At 28.8% G+C, this 22,904-nt stretch overlaps 2 protein-coding genes across 2 annotated transcripts; both read right to left on the bottom strand.

Annotated features, from left to right (window-relative positions):
* Positions 1-808: 808 nt before the first annotated feature.
* Positions 809-1,564, bottom strand: LOC113859600. Its single transcript, XM_027492329.1, has one exon. It carries the CDS (start codon positions 1,562-1,564, stop codon positions 809-811), a length of 756 nt encoding a protein of 251 aa, XP_027348130.1.
* Positions 1,565-8,378: 6,814 nt separating this feature from the next.
* On the bottom strand, positions 8,379-9,025 carry LOC113859444 (kininogen-1-like). Its single transcript, XM_027492218.1, has one exon. It carries the CDS (start codon positions 8,912-8,914, stop codon positions 8,426-8,428), a length of 489 nt encoding a protein of 162 aa, XP_027348019.1. The 5' UTR covers positions 8,915-9,025; the 3' UTR covers positions 8,379-8,425.
* Positions 9,026-22,904: the final 13,879 nt, after the last annotated feature.

Below are 22,904 nucleotides of genomic sequence, written 5' to 3'. Positions count from 1 at the left end.
TCTTAAATAGTTAAATTATATTTGGTTGAGGATCCATTTTGATTTTATTTCATTTTTAATGGGATCCTTCTCAGTTTCATTCTAAATAAGCTTATTTTGCAAAATGTCCATACAATAAATAATAAAATAACTAAAGTATTATAATTTTTATGCTAAAATTTCTGAGACTTTTGTGTTTTTATTATTATTTTTTGTATAAGTTTGTAAATGTATTAATTAATTGAAAAAACAATCCAACTTAAACATATTATTCATTCTATATATCTAAATTTTTAACATGTGGAGATATTAAGATCATACTTACATGAATTTATTTATTTTTTCATTTATGATATTTATTTTTTCATTTATGTATAATTTTAACTAGTCTATATCTAATTAAGTTTATTGTTTGATTTAAAACTAAAGAAGTAAGAAATTATTGTACTTATCACAAATTAGATTGAATCATATAAACACGTGATTTTGAGTTCAAATATTTTTTAGAACTATGTTGATTTGTCATTTGTCAGGAAAAAATTAAACAAATAATTGATTGTTCTTATAAACCTAAATAGAATTCCAGATTGCTTTATACTAACTGCTTTCCAACTGCTACCATTGAAAATATTATAATCTTGGGAATTACAAACTCTTGTTTTATCAGCAAGAGCAAAAAAACATTCCAACTTGTAATTACTATGAAACCATTAAACAAGTTTGCTTCTACTACATACTACTATACATAGATTAGTATCTTAAGAAAGCTTTGTTTTATGGTACTTAGATGAAACAACTAAAATGTAATAAAGAATTTATGACTTCGATGTCAAAAAGGATTAGGGTTTCTACGAAATCTATTTACATTGGTAAAAAATCCTATTAACCCCTGTCTATAAGGCAAAAATGACTTTCGTCTAATACTTTCCTTTCGTTTTCTATTTGACACGTAAAATTTCTCATGAGGTGACAAAGCTGTTTTGACTTTTTCACCCTTTTTGTTCTTCAAAACAACATTTTTCTTCTTTGCCTCTTTGGACCTCATCGACATTGTCAACGAAGGATTCAAGAAAACAAAAGCATCCTTACCATCACTATTGCTTCGTAGCTTCAAATTTTTCTTAAATCTCCATTTTGTTGAGAATCCTGTGGAATTGCTCTTTTTGCACTGATGATTTGACACATCCACTTCTACCATCGTCATATTTTGTAATGTATCATTGGAACATACTTTTGAATTTGAGGAAAAACTATTAACTTGCTCAACAAAGAGCTTCCTCAATGGAGATTGAAGTGGTGAGGTTTCTTTGTCGTGTGTGATGGTAAAAATAAGAGATTGGTCAAATGCATGGTAGGTTGGTCGAATCTGGCCATTATCAAATATCTCATCAGCAAAGACAAACGGTCCTTCATGTTTGATGCATGCAAAACTGAACTCATAATTTTCATCAATGTTTTCTTCATTGTCACAATTGGATTCATATTTTGTATCAAAATCAGAAATAGGTTTTATTGCAAGAATGGGAGAGACATTATCATATTTGAGAAATGAATGCGGCATAGGAAGAATGGATAAAGATTTCATTGTCAATGTCTTAATACTCGATGTTCCTATTTGCATTCTATTTTGGCTTTTCAAGGGTGTGAATTTTTATCGCTGAATTCAATGATAGAAGTAATTGTGAAATTAAAAATGGAAGTTTTTATATGAATGTTGTAATGTGAGGTTAGTTTTTGGTTATAGAACGATAGTGCAATGGTTTAGGGATTTTTCGAAAGTCATGGGATAAGGAAGGTGTAGAGAACTATTAACTAATCATAACTCCTGACTAGTGGTCTCTTATTTTATTTGGGTAACATTTTATTTTATTTTTCTTGTTTTATTCATATACTTATAGAATATGGTTTTTCCAAACTACTTTCTTGTTTTTCTTTTTTTTAATGGCTTCTTTTATTATTATGTTACACTTATATGTAACAAGATAACTGAAAGCACAACTTCCACAATTTCTTTTCCTAGTTACATCTAAATATGGAGAACTAATTTCCTCTCAATCACAAAGTTTCACATAAGGTCTCCATCGAAAAGATACACAATTAACAATATTTTGTATCAATTGTTTCAAAAATTAAAGGACTTTAACTTTACATAACCAACTTACATATGCAATTTTATTTGATTATATGCAATTTTATTTGATTATATGTTAAAGGATAGATCTATTTTAAAAAAGACATGCAAAAGCACAACCTTTTTGATCTAGCATCTTGGAAAGAATAAACTTAGTATATATATATTTTTTCAATTATACACTTGATCATTAGATTTAAAAGTTGAGATGGACTAGTAATAGGTGTTAAAACATTTAAAAATTTATAGGGAATTATCTTTTTTATGCTTTGTATTTGTTTTTACTATTATTAAAGAGAATATGAAAGTCTTTTTAGGATGATTGTGTGAAAAGTTTCAAAAGGAATAAGATCATGATTAGAGGTTGGAGTCAAGTTTAAATTTCATAATCTATCTATATCTATATATCTATGTAAAAGCAATTGCAATTACTTAATACTATATAGTTTTATAATAAAATATATGATTATTAAGATTTAGAATGCTTAAAATCACATGTAATGTTAGACACATGAACTTTGCAGCACCAAAGAATGGATTATAAATTAATTATAAATTGTATTTAATAAAATATTATTGAAATTGATTATATATAAAAAGGGAAAATAAATTTATTTGAAAACTATTATTTAATATTTCACATAACTTAGAAATTTAAATTATAATTAATTCAGAATTATCACCTCTAAATTGTGTTTAAAGAAATTTATTAAAATTAATTGTATATAAAATTTTGATGGCTAAACACTATTAAAAAATTATTGAAATTGATTATATATATTTTTTGAAAAATTCATCATAAAATGTTAAAAATAAGAAAAAAAAAGTATTAATTAAAATTTTATGAAAATAACCTTGTGAAGAAAATTGAACATTGACAATTTTAATTGTAAATAAAAAGATAGTTTTTATAACATAAATTTTTGTAACACTCTAATTTTCTTATCATTATAATTTAAATAAATATTTTATTATCTTAATTAAATTTTAAAAATAGAAAAGAATAAAAGAAATTAAAAATTAAATTAAAATTTGTGAAATTGATCTAAAATCAAGTCAAATTTAAAGAGAAATATGAGATTATGAGAGAAGATCCAATATAAAGGGGCAATAATTTTCTAAAAATTATTTTATTAATTTTCAATTATCTAAAATGGAATATAAAAAGATTTAATTAGATTTAGAAGAGGGAAAAATGGAAAGTTTTCAAAACTAGCCCAAAACAAGTTTAGGAATCAACTTTTTTGGAAAAGTAAACGAAGGAATTAAATTCTAAAATTTTTATTGTAATTAACCTATTGATACAACATGGTGGAAGTGAAAAGAGAAAAACCAAAAAATTTTAAGAAAAATTGCAGAAAATCTTGCCCAAAAATTCATGATTCAATGTGATTTTAGGAACAAATTGTGTGAAAACTTAAGCAAAAATTCAAGACCAATTGGAGATCATTTGCACAGTTGATTTCCATTAATTGACAAGTTAAACTAGAAGTTAATAAGGTCTAAGACCAGCTGGAATGAATTAGTTAATAAAAAATAAAACTATGTCAAGCAAGTCAATGAATAATCATTAGGAACCTTAACCAAGACTTAGAAATTATTCCAAACCAATTGGAAGCATAAAATCGTGACTATCTCAACTGAAACTAGACTAGAAAGTGTAGTATGAAGTGATTAAAAGAGTTGGGAGGAAACCATAAGAGTTAAAACACAAGTGGATAAGAATTAAAAGGACTAGTCGTAAGCCACTTGAGCAAGAAAGACAAGAAGAAATCACGTGAACCTAAAGTCGTAAGCCACTTGAGCAAGAAAGACAAAAAGAAATCACGTGAACCTAAAGCCTTCCATGCAAGCTAAACCCTAAACCCTTAAGAGTGAGAGTTATTTTGCCAGTTTAGTAATATTCGCACATGCCAACATACTCTACTTGAACTCCACAAAGATAGATCACCCACCAACCTACCTTAAAGACCTCAAATAAGGCAACAAACTTTACCTAAACACAAGTCTACCACACAAAAGACCTTGTAAACAATCAACTTTCTTGTTTGGAGACCATTAGCATGTAAACTTGGAGATTAAAGGGAGTGGAGAGCACTTGCAAAGAAAGGAGAAAGTGCACATGGAAGAGCGGAGAAGGACTTCACAAGAAACTTACAAGAATTAACACAAAAATTAAGGGGGAGTATTAATTTATAAATTAAGAAAATATCTTGCTAATAAATTTTGAGCCAAAGAGAACCCTTAACCCTTTTTATTTGATGAATATGTGATGGATATGTTGTTTGCAAAAGAATAATAAACAAATTTACTAAAAACAGCAAGATTGAAAGTTTCTATAGAAAAGATGGTTAATAAATTGTAAATGAGTATATTGAGAAGATTTTATTGATGACTTTATTTACTATGTGATTTATTCATATTTGATAAGTATAAGTAGTTCTATATCTTAGAAAATTGTTTAAATAATTTCTTGATATTTCTACAAATTTTTTATTACATGTTGCTGATAGTTTTGTTGTTTACTATAAATATTTTAATGTGAGTGTGTTATGGACTTTAAATCTTTGACTTCAATACATATGATGTTAATATAGTATTATTGATGTTATTCATGTCATAGAATGGTTATGTACTTTTGATTGCACTTAAAAATGGATTTTTGCAGATTTTTTAAAAAGATTTGCAATTTTTTAGTATATAGGATTATTTTATTGTTAATTTGGCTCAAACTATATTCTAAAAATCACAAAACTTTCATATTTGGTTGGAGAGTGAATTTCTAACGAACTTAGACTAGAAGAAGTTATTTTGAAATTAAATTTTATATTTGCATGTTGTTTTGGCATTTCAAGATGTAAATTTTTATCGCCAAATTCAATGTAAGAAGTGACTGTGATACTAAAAATGAAATTTTTTTTATATGTATAGTATAATGTAAGGTTAGTTTTTTATTGTAAATTGATAGCGTAATAGTTTAAAAAGTTTTTAGGAAGTGGTTAGACAGGGAAGGTGTAGAAAGCCATTCATAAATGTAAGTTAGTAGTTCCTTATATTATTTGAATATATATTTTTTCAGCTCTTTTATACATATGCTTATTGAATATTGTTTTTCTAAAAATATTTTTTCGTTTTTCTTCTTTTTATGGCTTCTCTTGCTACTATACTACACTTACGCAATAAGATAATTGAAAGCACAATTTTCTCAGTTTGTTTTCCTAATTACAGCTATGTTTGGATAGAAAGCTAATTATTTTTCAATAATAAAGTTTGTAAATAGAAAAGATGCACATAATCAACAAAATTTGTATCAATTGTTTATAAAAATAAAGAACATCAATTGTTTATAACTAGCTTGCTTATGCTGTGTTATTTGATTATACCTTAAAAGAATCTATTAATAATTTAAGAACAATAGACGTATTTGAAACACAAGCACAACCTTTTTCATCTAGTTTCTTGAAAACAATAAACCTGGTATTCTTTCTATCAATTATAAACATTTTCATTAGATTTTACAATTGAGATTGGGCTAGTAGCCTAGTAAAAGTGAAAAAAAATATATTTATGGTTACAAGTTAAAATTCTAATAGTGTCAGGATATTGAAATTATACACTCAAAAGGGAGAAAATTGAGGAAATTGTTTTTAAATTATTTAAAAGAATAAACAAAATTGAAAGTTATCGACAGGAAGCATATATTTCTTTTTCATTTTCACGTCAAAAAATCATTCGCAAATTTTGAATGTCAAACCTATTGTTAGAAAATGACACACATGAAAAATAAATTAGTACAATGTGCAAATTGACTCTAGACAAGGCTAAGACCATAAAATTATAAAAGTCCAATTAATATGTGTTGCAATGCATAATATAATAAGAAAAATCATGATTTTGACTTTTTATTTTTCATTAGTAAACCTATTTTGATATTTTGTGTTTTTTAAATCTTGACTAGAGGATGAAGTGAAATTTAAGTTTCAAAATATTTAATTAAAGTAAACTCAAATTTTGAATTTGATTTGTTTAAGTGAAAAAGACAAATTTAAACATTTTTTCTCACAAGTGAAATCTAAACTTTAAGTACTCAATGCATTTTTTATTTTAACTTTAAAATTTCAAATTATTATATTGAACTCAATTGTTGTTGTTTTCCTTAACATCTCTTATACATACATGAATATATAAACAGAAGTTAATGTCCCAAATTTTAATATCTATTAGGTCAATTATCCATGGAAGAGTGTTTATTATAACAAGTCTTGACAAATTAAATCAAACCAACTAAATTGATTTGTTCCTTATTTAACTATGTGTATCTAAAAATAATCTTTTCCTTAATAAATATATTCAAATTAACATAAATTCATGGGCTGTCATTGACACTTTTATGATATACTTATGTATTTTTTACCATAAGTTTATGAATTTTTAAATTTTTTAATAAATATTTTAAAAGTATATATTAATTATTAATATAATGACACAAATTCAATCAATTCATTCTTCGTCAAGATGGTTTAGTTTGAATTTAATGAGCTTTGTTTTTAAATTTATAATAAAATAATTCAATTAATTTTGATTTCTTCTTCTTCTTTTTTAAAGTGAATCAAATTCACTTAAATAAACTTTACTTCTCCCATTTTATGCATATCTCATTAAATAATGTACATGTAGTTATATTTTTTTTAGACTAAAGGTCTTTGTGATAAAAGTTTGATTAAATTTTTAACTAAAATTTATTTGAATCAATCATTAAAATATAATATTAATCTAACTAAACGAATATTTAGTGATTTATTTAAGTAGGGTGAATATCTAAGTTTGACATTTAAGGTTGACGAATCCTTTTTTACTATATATATAAAATAATAAATAAATAAATAATTCTTTTGGGGGAAACTGAAAAATGTAATCAGCTTGAATTTGTTTCTGTTAATCCTAAAAAATAAAGACCTTTTTTTTTTTTTCTACTGGGAGAATTAGTCACGTGAAAATTAAAACTTGGGCTGCCACTGCCTGCAGCAATTTGTGTTCATTTATGAAATGGGTCAATCATAAGATGTTGGAATTTTAGCAAATTTGAAAGAAGTTTAGTTTCCTTTAAATAATTCGTCATATATTTTTATCGTGAAAATAATCTTGAATAATATCGAGGCTCTGCTTAATCATAAATATTTTCTGACAAACTCAAATTCATTTAAATTGTCTCAATCGGTCAACTTGCATGATAATGCTTAAAGAAACTCTTGTGGATTAAAGGAAATAAACTTGGTGGAATTTATCATAATCCGCGTGAATCTACACGCATTTTGCTTACACGTGTGTGTGTGTTTATGCATGTGTGTCTGTGAGTTGTCTCATATATATTATATTTTATAATTAAAAGCAAGTATCAGGACATGTCTAGCTACTTCACCCAACAATGATCCCCCGCAATGGAAATAGAAAATGATAAAGTATAGATAAACCATTGGATGCGATTCAGTCAATTAAAGAACTAAAATGATTTAAAAAAAAAGGAATAATGAATAAAATGAGCCCAACATATATGGACTAAAAACTTAAGGAATTACTTTATTTAGAATCGATTTCTTTTGCTTTTTATCAGACAAAAGTTTAAAGGAAAGAAAGTTTAAACGAAGGATGGCATGCCACATACTTTAGGAATAAAACCTAAAATCTTATGCCAAGGCTTTTAGGCAATTAATCTTAACAGTTACTAAGCTTGATTTTAGTTTTCAACAACTTGAAACAAAGATAATGTTATTTTGCATTATTAAAAGAGATAATATATACAGAAATATTTTTTATATAACTTTGAAAAACAATTAATTCCCTTTACTGTTTAAACATTTTTAGATAACATATATTATACGTTTTCTCTCTCTCTCTCTCTCTCTATATATATATATATATATATATATATATATGGTTTAGATAAAAAAAATTATTTTAAGTATATATACATAAAAGAATAATAAAAACTAAGAAACATAAATAATTGTGTACAATAAAAGTTATATACAATGTCAAAAGTCAGTTCCTTAAATAACAAAACAGTAAGCAATATGCATAACCATTTATTTACATGTGAGATTATGTAAAAAAAAGTGGATAAATATAATATTACACGCTTGACACTTGTAAAAAATAAATTTAAGGGTAAAAAAGTAGAGAAGATAATTTTACATTTAATCATACAATTGGCATGGAAATCAATCCAAGACTGAAAGGAAAAGAAAATAGGAAGAGATACAGTGGTAAAAGTGGGAAAGACTAATTAAGTATACGTAAGGTCCTCTTAGAGTTCCATCATGCACCTGCTCTAAGCTCTCCTTCAAGGCCAGGTCTCATTTCGAAATCTTTCATGTTATGATCATCAACATGTCCATGTCCATGTCCATGACCATGAGCATGAGGATGATGACCGTGATCAGGACCATGAGCATGAGGATGATGACCGTGATCAGGACCATGACCATTTCCTTTGGGCCTTAAAATTGGTGGTGGAACTGGGATTCTCTTGTCAACCCCAAATTCAATGTCTTCTTCTCTCTGATGGAGGTTGTGAATCTGAGGCCTTTGCTGCTTAGTGGGTCTCTGGCTGTGACTGTGGTTATTGTTGTAGCGCCTGTTGCATAGGCGTCCAAGAAAACAAGCGACTACAGAAATGACTAGAATTATGGCTAACACAATGAAAACTGCCCCAAAAGACCCATTTGAATGGTGTGAAGGTGCCTGATTTGTGACTGTGGATGGGTAAACCTGAACTGGTTGTTGTGGCTGCTGCTGAAGAGACATCTTTAGAAGACAAAAATTGGGTTTGAGAAGTACTTGGATGTAAATGGGGCGGTTTTGGATATTAAGTTTTGAAGCTCTTGTTCTTTGAGTGTAGACCAAGGTTGATTTGGGTTAACTCTTCAAGCAATCAATTAGTGGATTACCTATGTGAAGAGGTTTTGTATGCGATGGGTTTCAAATAATTAGAGGGATTTTACAATTTATTAAACAAGGAGAAGGTGAGAATTTTCTTTAATAAAGAGACATCTAAAGATATTCCTTGTGTTCTTTACGTATTGGCTCTTTTAATTGCTTTGTGAGGAGAGAAAGTGAGAAGATCTTGGAGTTTAGACACGTCGCCTCCATCAAGTCCACATCAAAATGTAACTTTTGTTCAGTCCTGTATTCACATTGTACATTTATATTAATTTTTTACAATATTTACATTTTCTTAAAATCTCTCTCGGTTATATATATTACTCGTTTGATCTAACATATCTTTTTCTCGTTATCTTATCTTTCAATTTTTTGAATGAGTATCATTATGATTTAATCATTGGAATGCGATTGTTTGTGATGCTTATAACATAGGAGTAGAGTGCAAATATCTTCCTCTGATTTGTTGCTTGTTGGAGAGAAAAGAATTAATGCATATAACACGGCTTCTCTATTTCTACACTGATCCAAGGCCAAGATATTTGTTGAAAGGATAACAGAGAGCAGTGTTACTTCAATCCCTTTTCATGTATTTGGTATAATTGTTTGGCAACATTAATAAAAAAAGGCTAGACAAAAGTTAAAAAACGAACTGAAGGTAATTATAATTTTTATTCAGCATTATTTGCTGAATAAACTAATAGATAAAAAAAATAAGAACATTATCAATTACTATGCTAGAATTTTATATTTGATATTTATATATTTTCAAAATAATAACAATTTTTATATTTTACTTCATTTATCATTTAGGATCATATTTTTTATTCTTATTTATAAATATTTTTATTAAATAAAATTAGATAATACAAAATTTTTATAGAGGTATCAGCATTTTACGAATTAATGAATAGAAGATAAATTATTAAGAAAATAAAAAAAAATTACTTTCAATTAGTAGCTTAAAACTAGCATTTCAAATAATATAGTTAGAATAACATTCTAAAAATATTATTTAGAATAGTATTTCAATAAAGTTTTAATAATTATCTGTGTTAGCTATTTTTAATAGATAACATTATTTTCTTAAAATAATTTTTTGTTAGTAAAATAAATTTTTTAATTAGGTAAAAATATTTTTCAAGCACACTTATAGTATGTGATAGACGATGCCAATTCATTATCAAAACAGCTAAGTTCCTCTAAGAAATTTGCAGTATAAAGCTTAACTTAAGTTGATTCGTAGAAACGCATTTTTCGTTAAATTCAATTTTAATTTTTTTAATAAAGCAAATAAAGGTTGGGGATTTGAAAACTTCGTAATAATGCAATTAGAACTACAAATGAAATTAAATTGAACAAAAACAGAATAAGAAATATTAATCCACATAACCTCAAATACATGTAATTTCAATTATCATGGTATTTAAAAATTTTAATTCGAGTTTGAACGATTACTTAATTCATTATTAATTCAATCAAATAACCTAATTGAACTAGATCACAGATTAAATCAAATTATCATTTAACCTAATCTAAATTAATTATCAAATTAGAATATCAATCAAATTCTAATTTGAATTCTAACTACAACAAAGTTAATTACGATCGCAATATACAAATCTGAGACCGGAGAAAAAAAGAACAAACTCAGAGCAATTTAACCAAAAATTCAAATTAGATTTACAACATCTAAATTCTATAGATTGAATGGAAGGTTTAACATTTCATTGAAGCACTTAACCCAAGTAAGAATAAGAGTAGAAAGAGAGAATTCGAGAGAAGATAAAAATAAGGATTCTTATTAACGGCCAAATCTCAAAAACTCAAATTATTTAATCGCACACCCTAATTCATAACATTATTAGTATATTTATAAGCTCTAATTAGGTAAATTAAGTGGCCAAAATTTGGGCCTCAATAATATCTAAAAGACCAAATACAATTATTAAATAACAAAGGTCCAAATGTAATTCTGTAAAAATATTCAACAAATTTGTTTCAACTTCAAAAAATCATAAAAAATCAAACATAACTCTAAATCCAACTCCAGAATTTAATGCAATTAGAATAAGCAAAAAACGATACATGTAGAAAAAGTTATGACAAAAAAAGTATTCCAAGATCAAAATAACCAAAAATACGAAATTAAAGCATTTATTTGTAACGAGCCTAATTTATTCAAATAACTAAAAAATGATAAAAATTATAAAAATAAAGTAGTTAAAAAATTTTATAAATCAAAATATAAATATAAATATAAACCTAAAATATGTTATATTAGTATGAAAATAGATTTATCTTAAATACTTATTTTTGTGTATTTATTTTCAAACACATTCGTCAATCTTATTTATAAATAAAAAATATATTAGTCTTAATATTATAAATAAATTATTGAATTAGTGAAATATAAAACTAAATTAAGATATATTTATAATTTAAAATAAATAATATAAATATAATATGATGTCATGATATATAAAATATTATTAATATATATTTATTTAAAAAAATAAAAGACTCTTAAGTAGGTAAGATAGGACGACACAAAGTATGACCCAAACTTTACCCTTAAAATACATTAAATAATTTTTACCATTCGAACCCAACCAAATTAGCCTAATAGTAGATTTAGTCTATGAGATGAGGTGGGTCATGAATAGTCGTACTAAAAATAATGAGCCTTCCCTTTCTACTGTTTACGCTGTGTCATGGAATTATATTTTAATCAGTTTAAAAATAATATTTATTTAGTAAAGTATTATTATGTTTCAATATATTTAAAAGTACTTATATAATTTGATTAAATATATAAAATAAAAAATATAATAAATATGAGATTAATGTTATATTGTAATTTTGTATCATTTGAAGGGTACAATTTTCCATACAAGAAAAATACTTTTTTTTAATATTTTGTTTGTATCAAATAATTTCAAAATATATTTATTTTATAATTATTTTTATCTGTTTTTTCTTTTTATCTTATCATTATTTTTCACAAATAAAACAGTATTAGAGTCAATATACGCAACATGGCATAAAAGGAAATAAAAGGACAAAAATTGTTTTAATTCGTACTTCTCACTCAATTTGGTAATATATTGTAGGTGAAATAAATATACTTTTAATATTATATGTTTTCAAGGTAAAAAATCAGAGTGTGTTTCTAAACTCGAAGAAGTCAACCTTTCCAGTTACTTTTAATATTATATAGTTCTTATTAAGTAATAATAAATTTGATTAAAAAATTAAAAAAATATTGTTTTTATTAAAATTTTCATTAAATGATAAATGATACTAAATATCATAATAAAATTATATTAATCACATATTTTAATAATTTTTTACTTTGAATTTATTGATCAATACACATGATATTTTTGTTATATTTACTGTTTAATACTTTATTAAAAATATATACTTAAATAAACATATTTTCTTGTTTTTCTTCATCATGTTTAATAAAGGAGAGGGAAAGAAAGAATTTAAAAAGTAAAAAAAAGAAAGAAAGAAGGATTAAACTTCTCCTAAATGTTTAAAATTTGTAAAAAAAAAAAAAAAAAAAAAGGAACTCTTTCAAAAGAACTTCAAAAATTGAATTTAAGAAGATTACGATTTCAAAAAACTCCTAACACTTTTCTTCATTTTTTCTAAACTTTTAAATAAGAATTAATTATAAATAAACATTTTCTTCTCATTTCCTCTCTTTTTAAAAGGACATCTAAACAGGCTTTTAGTATCCAGTTAATTTGAGTCTAAAATTTGAAATAATCCTAAAAAAAACTAAGTGTTGGAAAATTTTGAAACCTTAAAATAACAACTTATATAACAAAAAAGATAATGTCATATTAGTTATTGTATTTGCATCTTAATAATAATAATAATAATATATGAATGGAAATATCTTTAATAATTAATATTTATTATAGTATATTACCTTCTTTGAATGAAATTATTCAAAAGTAGTTATTAAATATTAACATCAATTATTAAATTTTATTTTCAATAACTAAAAAAAGTAGACAAAAATTATTTATAAAATGCTTATGTTTTTATATAAAAATATTTCTTTCAATTAAATCTCTCGTTTAGACATTAAATATTGTAATATTTGGTTATATTAAAATATATTAAAGTGTAATATGTTTTTATCTCTTAACAGTAGTATAAATTTCAAAATTAAATGAATAAAAAATTCTAAAAAGAGATGAAAGTATAAGGATATACTTAAAAAAAGTGTTTATTATTAGTAAAATTGAGAAAATATCTTATATGATTTCTTTAATATCTTAAAAATTAAAAATATTTATGTTTTTTTAAATAGACCACTAAGTCTACTATCTATTAAACATATTTAATATAAAATTAACAGTGATAATTATTTTACATATAATAGAATATAAAATATTCTTTTAATTCATAAAGTAATTTATCGACTTTTTAAAAAATACTAGAATAAAAAAATATTCCTTCTTTTTTTATAAAAAAAATATTGAATTATTGGAATTAGAAGAAAAAAATTACTAATAAATTTCTAAATAGGAAAAAAATTTAAATACGAAATTTTTTCCTATAAATATGTTTAAAAACCAAATTAGATCGTGTAATAGTAGATATATATTAAAAAAAAAAAACTGTAAATCTAAAAAGTTATTATAAGCAGCAACTTTCAATAATATAGGATATTTTAAAAATAAATTTAAAGTTACAGAATAGTAATAAAATCTGCACAGACAAGTAAAAAATTGCATGTAAAAGAGTGGTGACGGAATATCAAGCACTATTAACATCTCCAAAAACCATGTCATCAGCTAAATGATATCACGGTACTTACCTAGCTAGTTGTTCCCTTTATTCCTTTGTCCTTCTAGAAAGCACGAATATGCTTCAGGGGTGCGTTTTATCATTCTTAATTTAAATTCTTTGTTCATAGTGTACATTTAAATTATATATATGGATATAAAAAAAAAAAATTAAGAAATTGTATTCACTGACCGAACCATTTTGTTTTATAAACTAGATTCGTATTTTATGATTTTCAAAAGTTATATCGCTCTACAAATTATACTACAGCCTATTTTCTTCAAAAAATTTTAAGAAAGTAATAGTCATATTTCAATCAAAATAGAACTTTCAATGTAAACTTTATTTATCTACATTTGAGGAATGTAGATATTATTCTAGAAATAGACATGTTGTCTACCAATTGTATTATTTTAAATTATCCTAAATACTCCTCCAACCTTGATCGTAGATAAATCTAAATTTTCAAATGCACTCAACTCAAATAAATGAATGCTTGGAAGAAAGGGCTTGTGATCCGTACTTTTACTCTCTTTTTTCTTTTCCAGAAACAGAAATACTAAACAAGATCATAATGTTATCCTATAGTTCAAGAATTTTCTAAAAGTTTTTCAAAGGAAATCGCATGCCTACCTCTTGAAAGGGAAATTGAACTTTTCACAAATTAATTCTATGAGTTGGATCAATGTATATAGCACCCAATAAAATGTCACTCTTGGAATTAAATGATTAAAAAAATAAAGAAAAAAAAAACTTAGCTTCAATCGTTTTATGAGTTTTTTTTTTCAAAAAATTATGAGATTGAGGAAAAAATTAATTTTTAGAAACTCTATTTTAAACTAGAACAGTATCCTTAGACTATTCTTTGAATAAATTTGTTGTTATATTTATTGATCATATTCTCATCTATGCTAAAGTCAAAAGAAAAACAGAGGAGTAACCTTAAGACAGTGTTGCAAATTTTGAAAGCAAAATAAATGTATGCTATAAATTGAAAAGTGTGAATTTTATACATCAAAAGTAAAATTATTAGGAAATGTAATACTAAAAAGATGGGGTTTTAGTTGATCTAGTAAAATTAATGCAATACTTCATCAAGAGAAACCAAAAATCATATTTGAAACAAAAGTTTTTTAGAATTAGTAGACTATTATAAAAGGTTTATTAATGTATTTTTTTCAAATATATAGGTTTTGCTTTAACTAGTTTAACTACAAAGACAATTAATTATTAGGAAAATTGAGTATTAAAAGAAGTTTTAAAAATTAAAAAATAAATTAATCACTATCCTTGTATTAGTCATTCCAGATCTCATAAAATTTGTTGAAGTATATAGTTAATACCTCAAAAATGGTTTAGATTGTGTATTAATGTAAGAGAAAAAGATGGTTGTTTATATATCATGAAAAAATTATCCTATTCATGATTTATAATGGACAATTCTAAGAGGATCACAAGATTTTAATATAAAAAATCACATGATTTTGTTTAAAAAATGTATACATGTTTACGATAATCTTTAATTAAAAGACTTTTTTTTAGTGAGACTCATAAAAGTAAATATATTATTTATCTTAGTTCCATTGAAATGTATTAACGTCCTAAAAAAACTTTTTGGCACATGGATGTTATATGGTGAATGTAAGCAAACCTATTAAATTTGTTCATTTTGTTTCAATTGAAGCAAGTCATTCCTTTGACAAATTAGCTCAATTGTACATACAAATTTTTTTGAAAATCTATGGTATATTTAGCACTATAATATTATTTAAAATTCAAGGTTTAGGTTTTAAGGAGCTTTGCAAAAATCAAAAAAGAAATTTATAATAGTACAAGTTATTATCCTCAAACAAATGAATAAACTAAAATAACAATTCAAATCTTAGAAGACATCTAAAAAGCATACAGATGCTACTTCCAGTAAAATCAAAAGGTTAAGGATTTCTTTTGATATTTTTTTTAAGCTTGTTTCACATCTCGATAGTCATTTCTTTGTTAACCACTTCTTGAAAAACCTCATTAATTAAGTTCAACAGAATCATACTATGCGTCTTTTAAATTATCTTTTTATTCTTTTCATCTCTTAGAGTCAAAAATAATTTTTCTTCACTGTCTAGTGTCATTGCACATCCTTGATGCACTAGAACTGCCTTCATCTTCAATTCCACAAAGCAAAATTATTCAATCTTTAAATTTCTAAATATCGATTTTATATGATGATGGCATTGTAATCACTAGAATCGATCCTTGGAAAATAAAAACTAAGATTTTGATATCAATTGTTGTGATAGAAATGAAAAAAATATAATTAGAAGAACAAAGAAATATTAAAGTAGTTCAATCAATGTGACTTTACATCCACGAGAAGATTGAAAGATTTCTTACTTATTGTAATTTATGAATACAAGATACAAAATACATCAGAGAAGATTATCGCTTTTAAAATTCATGTACATAATGGCTTATAACTCACTATGACAAAACATAACTCTTCATTATAACTCATAAAAGAGAATAATAGTTAAAATTAAAAAGACACACTAGTCACACAAATTCAAGACATCTCAACATTTTCTTATTTTCTTAATTTTTAAATCATTTACGAAGAAGCTTGTTGCAATAAAAAAAAAATCCTTTAAAGTTATTTTCAACCTCATTTGTTTTTGAATGTTTTGCACCTATAAAATAACCTCACAAGTATTTTATGTAACAACACTTTTTATCTATAAAAAAAAAGTTGTTAAATGGGTCGACCCAACTAATATAGTCCTAACTTATGTGGGTTAGGACTAACAAGCTCACAGGACCAAAAAGTCTATCATGTGAAAAGCTCATAAAACTATAAAGTTCATAGAATTAAGTCGGCTAATTCCATGAGCCAATTATCTTTAAAAAATTATTATAATCCATTAAAAAGTTCACAGACAACTAAAATTGCTTAAAAAACATATGAAGGATATTTAGAATAAATTATTATTATTAAATAATATTAAATAAAACATAATAATTTGTTATCAAATTGTTACATATTTACCTATTTTTTACTAGTATTATTGTTAATTATTAAATTATATTAAAATTTTCTGTTCATATATTTTTATTAATAATTTTATGGCAAAATTACTCTTTTTATCCCTTAACTTTATGGTAAAATTTATTTTTTTCTTTAACTTTTTTTAATTCATTTTTGTCCTTAAAGTATTTTTTTTCCCATGTTAGTCCTTTCCGTTAACTCTGTTACATAACCTAACAGAAATGTCTTACGTAGCACTGGATTTTTTAATTTAAAAAATAATTAAAAATAGTAAAGTGACACTGAGTTGTAACTTCCCCGTCCCCTTCTCCTTCCTCCTTCCCTTTCTCTTTTTGATAGTTCCCCTCCCCTTCCACAACCTCTCTTTCCTCTCCCCGCAGCTTCCCCTTTCCTTTCCTATAGCCCCCTCTCCTCCCCTTCTCTATAGGCCCCTCCCCTTCCACAACCTCTCTTTCCTCTCCCCGCAGCTTCCCCTTTCCTTCCCTATAGCCCCCTCTCCTCCCCTTCTCTATAGGCCCCTCCCCTTCCTTCTCCTGTAGTTCCATCACTCCTTTTCCCCCAATGCATAAGCTCTATTTTCCTTGCAGCCTTATCTCCTCCTTCACGCAATCTCCCTCCATTTCCTCCTCTACAGCTCCCCTACCCCTTCCCCCAACCCATTAACCTTATCTCCTCCTTCTTGCAGTCCACCTCCCCTCCCCTCCCCTTCCTCATTCCGCAATTCCTCTACCCCTTCTCACAACCCACCAACCTTGTCTCTTCCTTCTTGTAACTCCCTTCCCCTCCTCTTTCTTACTATCAACACTATTCATGGTGAGAATTCTTTAGTGGAAGAATTCCTACATCATAAACAAGCTTGCTAGTGTTCTAATTTCTTTATTAGCATTGCAAAAAATGTCCTAAATGGAGGAATTCTTATATTATAATATGAAATTTTGTTGGGTTTCTTAGTTGTCATTTCACTTGAGAAAATTTTGTAGGTTTAGCCTCTTAATTATCATTTTTGGGTATACTCATCATGCTAAAAATATGTTCATCTTACACTTACAGCCTTGTCTTCCTTTTTTTCCCTAACTCAATGGAAAATTATCTCCAAAATTTTATTCCAAACATTCATTCAATCACTTGGTTTATAGAATACATTAGCAAAGTAACAACACATGTCCAATTATTAATTATTAAATTCATTTACAGAATACATTCATTATGCTCCCTTTCTCTCTCTCTCTCTCTCTCTCTCTGCGTTTAAAGCTTGCAATTTTTCACTCTATTGCTTATTGGATTGTTTCAGATTTGCATCAAACTTTAAACGTGTACACTGAGGCAGAAGGATAAGGGAAAGTACTTAGATTTCCATCGTCATGAGAACAGGGTGGTTAAGTTCCGGAATCGAGTGTGCATTCCTCAAGTGGATGAGCTGAGACAGATGGTGCTTGAGGAAGCGCATAAGAGTAGGATGAGTTTTCACCCTCGGTGCGACTAAAATGTATCAGAATTTCTGGAAGAGTTTTTGGTGGAATGGAATGAAGAGACACGTGGTTGAATATGTGGCTAGATGCCTAACTTGCTAGAAGGCGAAGGTAGAACACCGGCGTCCACCTAGATTGTTGTAACTATTGGAAATCCCTAAGTGGAAATAGAATAATATCTCCATGGACTTTATTTCTGGGTTGCCTAAGACCAAGAATAAATATGATGCCATCTGGGTGATAATGGACCGGTTAACCAAGGTTGCACACTTTCTCCCGATCAACATGAAGTATAAATTGGAGAGACTTGCGGAGTTGTATGTGAGGGAGATAGTCAGGCTACATGGAGTGTCGACTAGTGTGGTGTCAGATAGAGACCCGAGGTTTACCTCGAGGTTTTAGGAGAGCCTGCAGCGGGCATTGGGAACTAAGTTAAGACTGAGCTCGACTTATCACCTCCAAACTAACAGTCAAACCGAATGAACTATCCAATCCCTTGAGGACTTGTTGAGGGCCTGTGTGCTCGAGCAGCAGGGGACTTGGGAAGAGTGCCTACCGCTAGTGGAATTCATGTACAACAACAGTTATCATGCTAGTATTGGAATGACACCGTTTGAGGCCTTGTATGGACGAAGGTGCAGAAACCCGTTATGTTGGTATGAGACTGGAGAGGCATCACTGTGTGTGCCAGATATGATCCAAAGGCATAATGAGCAAATCAAGATGATCAGAGATAAAATGAAGGTTGCCCAGGATCGACAAAAGAGTTATTATGATCGAAGGCGGAAGCCATTAGAGTTTCAGGTGGGTGATCATGTGTTTCTGAAGGTCTCACCTGTGACCAGAGTTGGGAGAGCCCTGAAATCCTGGAAGCTATCTCCTAAGTTCATTGGACCTTTCAAAGTGCTGAGTAGAATTTGTCCTGCTGCATACCGGATCGCGTTGCCTCTGAACCTCTCAAATCTACATCCAGTGTTCCATGTGTCACAGCTTAAGCAATATGTGTCAGATCCTTCCCATGTGATTAATCTTGACCCGGTTCAAGTGAGAGAGGACTTGTCGTATGATGTATACTCGGTGAGAATTGTTGATCACCTCGTTAAACAGCTGAGAGGTAAAAAGATCTCATTGGTGAAGCTAATATGGAGCTCAAGTGATGAGAGAGATGCCACATGGGAAATAGAGGGTAGAATGAGAGAATTGTATCCAGGGTTATTCTTGTAACTGTATATGTTTGGTTGAATTTCGAGGACGAAATTTCTTAAAGGTGGGAAGAGTTGTAACGCCCCAAATTTTGGTAATATAAATTATCGATGTTTATATGTGTGAGAATGAGTATTGGAACGTGCACTCAAGTGCGTAATAATGATGTTTATGTGTATTAAGTATATAGAATGTGTGTATTTATGTATGCATGACTGGGTTGGGCTGGAAATAGGCTAAGTGCCTAGATGCAGGGCATCCTCGCTGTAATGAGAGGGCCCTGGGAAGAAAAGGGAAAACTGTCACCTTCTCGCTGTAGCGAGAGAGCGACAGAGGGGAGTACATTTTTGGGTGCAGTCTCGCTGTAGCGAGATTCTATAGAAACTATAATGCAATTTTGTCTGAGATTTTCGCTGTGGCGACAAAGGGCGTCGCTGTAGCAAGAGTGTCGCGATCTAAGGGATTTTAAAAGGGGGTTTAGGGATTTGAGTTTCATTTCTCAGATTCCCTCTCAAATCCCTTACGAATCCCTCGACGCAAAGCTCTATTCTACCGATTAATTGCCTCCAAAGTCATTTGGGAGCTTGATTGAGGTTGAATCCGTGTGGGGAACGCTTGAAGGTGAGTTTTAACGGTTAGGATTCCATTTTTCACCTCCTTTTCTCTGTGTTTGTGGGTTCCTTGGGTTCTCATGGAGTTCTTCCATGTGGTTAGGCTGAAATTCGTGTGAAGAACACTTCTGAGGTTGAATTCTAGCATGGGTCGTCAATCCAAGGTAAGGGGGGACTCTACCCTACTCCTTTTATGTGTAATTGATTGAATATAGAGTTGTGGCTGAGTTAAAAGGTAGAAAACGTGTAGAGAATGGAAGTTGATTGTCAAATGTGATGAGGGCCATGTGCCGTGACACGTGAATATCGTGTTGTGAGGATGAGAGAATATGTATTGGATGGAAATTACAGTGTACGGTGACGTGTAAATGAATGTAGGCTACGTGCCGTGAATTGCTAGTGGATGTAGACTATATGCCGTGCAATACAAATGAAATGGGCTAGGTGTCGTGTATTATGGATAATTGTAGGCTATGTGCCGTGTGTTGTGAAATCAATATGGGCCTAGTGCCGTATATTGCGAATGAAATGTGGATTGGGTGTCGTGTGAGGCATGAATATTGTATGCGTGTAATAAGGTGTTCTAACGCCAATATAATGTACTGTAATAGGGCGTGCTAACACTGGTATAATGCGTTGTAATGGAGCGTGCTAATGCCAGTATAATGTACTGAAAAAGGGCATGTTAACGCCGGTATAATATGCTGTAAATGGGGCGGGTAACGCCGGTATGATATGGTGTGAATTATGGAATTAAAATGTACTGTGAGATAATGCTAACTATAATTATACTTGTTTTAATGTATTTTAAATGATTCTGAGGTGAGACTCTATGATTGATTATTGCGTTTTGATAGTGTAGGGTACTCACCCTTACGTTTATTTTTCAGGTAATCAAGACGATCAGTACCAGACTCGGTGAAGGGCGGATGGAACTACTATAGGACTTAGAACAGTATTTTAAAATTTGTTGTATTTGAATAAGTGTTGTAGTGGTTATTTGATAATGAACTTGTAACCCTTTACTTTATTTTGAAATATTGATGAAACCACATACTGAAGTGGTATTTAAAAGTGAAAATTTATTATCCAGAATTTGTGAAAATTCATTATTTTGAAATTAAATTTAAGGTGTTACAGATTACTATTATAAAAAAGAGAAAAGAGAAATAGGAATGGACTTGAAGGGATGAACTCTAGAAACTTGCTTAGATTTGAGTGGAATGGACATTTGAGCTCAGATCTGAGGGAGATCCAAAGTTATTGGAGGTTTTCTTTGGGATAAGAGAGGGAGAGAACAAAAAGAATAAAGAGAGAAGAATGATTTGGTTGAAAATGAAGTTCTTATGACAAAAGTTCCTTAAATATCTCTTAAAATCACTACTTTCTCGCTATAGCGAAAAAACCAGAAAGCTTTCTTCCTTTGTTGTTTGTCATTTTAGCTACAACAAGAGATCCTCGCTACAACTTTTTAAGACAAAAGTTCTTTAAATATCTCTCAAACTCACTACTTTCTCGCTACAGTGAAAAAACCAGAAAGTTTTCTACCTTTGTTGTTTGTCATTCTAGCTACAACAAGAGATCATCGCTACAGTGAGAATACTGTTAGGTCATCTTTATCCACTTCTCACTACAACGAAACTCTCTCGCTACAACGAGAGGGCTCCAGACAGCCTGATTCTAAATGAATTGTCTTGCTTCAGCGAGATATCTTGCAATTCAGATCAATTGAGAAAATACATTCCAGATCCCTCTTATGTAATTGAACTTGATCCTATTCAAGTTTAAGAGAATTTGTCATATGAAGTTATTCCTGTGAAGATTGTTGATCATCGAGTCAAGCAGTTGAGGGGTAAAGATATTTCATTGGTAAAAGTAATATGGAACGCAAATGATGAAGGGGATGCTACTTGGAAGCCTGAGTACAAAATGAAGGAAACATATCCTCATCTCTTTTTGAATCAGTGAATTTCAGAGGCAAAATTCCTAAAAGGGTAAGAGTAATGTAACATCCTCTTTTCATTTTTCAATAAATTATGCTTTGATTAGTGTTAAGTAGTATTAGAATACATTTAGAAGAGAAATGGAGAATTTTAGAGGAGTTTTGGTGCAGGAGATCTCGCTCAGGCGAGGTAAATCTTGCCCAGCGAGATTGAGCATGCAAGAATACTTTGTTCAGGGCTATCTCACTCATGCGAGATAAGATAAATGTTGTCCAACTGTCACCTCGCCCAGGCGAGAGTGATCTTGCTCAGGCGAGCAGGGGATTTCGTCTAGGCAAGATGGGTTGCTCAGGTGAGGACCCACAGGAGAAATATCATGCTCTCTAGATGTTAGCTCGTTCAAGCAAGATGGAGCTTACTCAAGCAAGCATATCAGAAAAGAGGGTGCAAGACCACTATTTGCATATCCCGCTCAGGCGAGATGCCTGTCGCTCAAGCGAGATGTTGTTGCTCAAGTGAGAACACGCGGGGCTGAGGGGTATTTAAGAGATTTCCTACATGGAAATCTTGTTTGTTTCTGAACTCACGTCCCTCTATCAAGTTTTCTCTAAACTCTTTCTTCCTTTTACCTAGATAAAAGCCTCAGAAACTCTGATCTCTCTCGAAATCCAAGCTTGGACATTGAAGTTAAGCAACTCTAAGTAAGTTTCTTCGGATTAAATTTGATCTTCTCTTATTGTTTTTCCTGTTTTTGTTCTTATGAATATCTCTTGGTATTCAGGAGAA

This window comes from Abrus precatorius, unplaced genomic scaffold (assembly GCF_003935025.1).
Source record: "Abrus precatorius isolate BTA unplaced genomic scaffold, Abrus_2018 Scaffold2, whole genome shotgun sequence".
In the NCBI taxonomy this organism is placed as follows: domain Eukaryota; kingdom Viridiplantae; phylum Streptophyta; class Magnoliopsida; order Fabales; family Fabaceae; genus Abrus; species Abrus precatorius.
The sequence above is the reverse complement of the archived record's forward strand: the minus strand, read 5'-3'. Positions and strand labels throughout refer to the sequence as shown.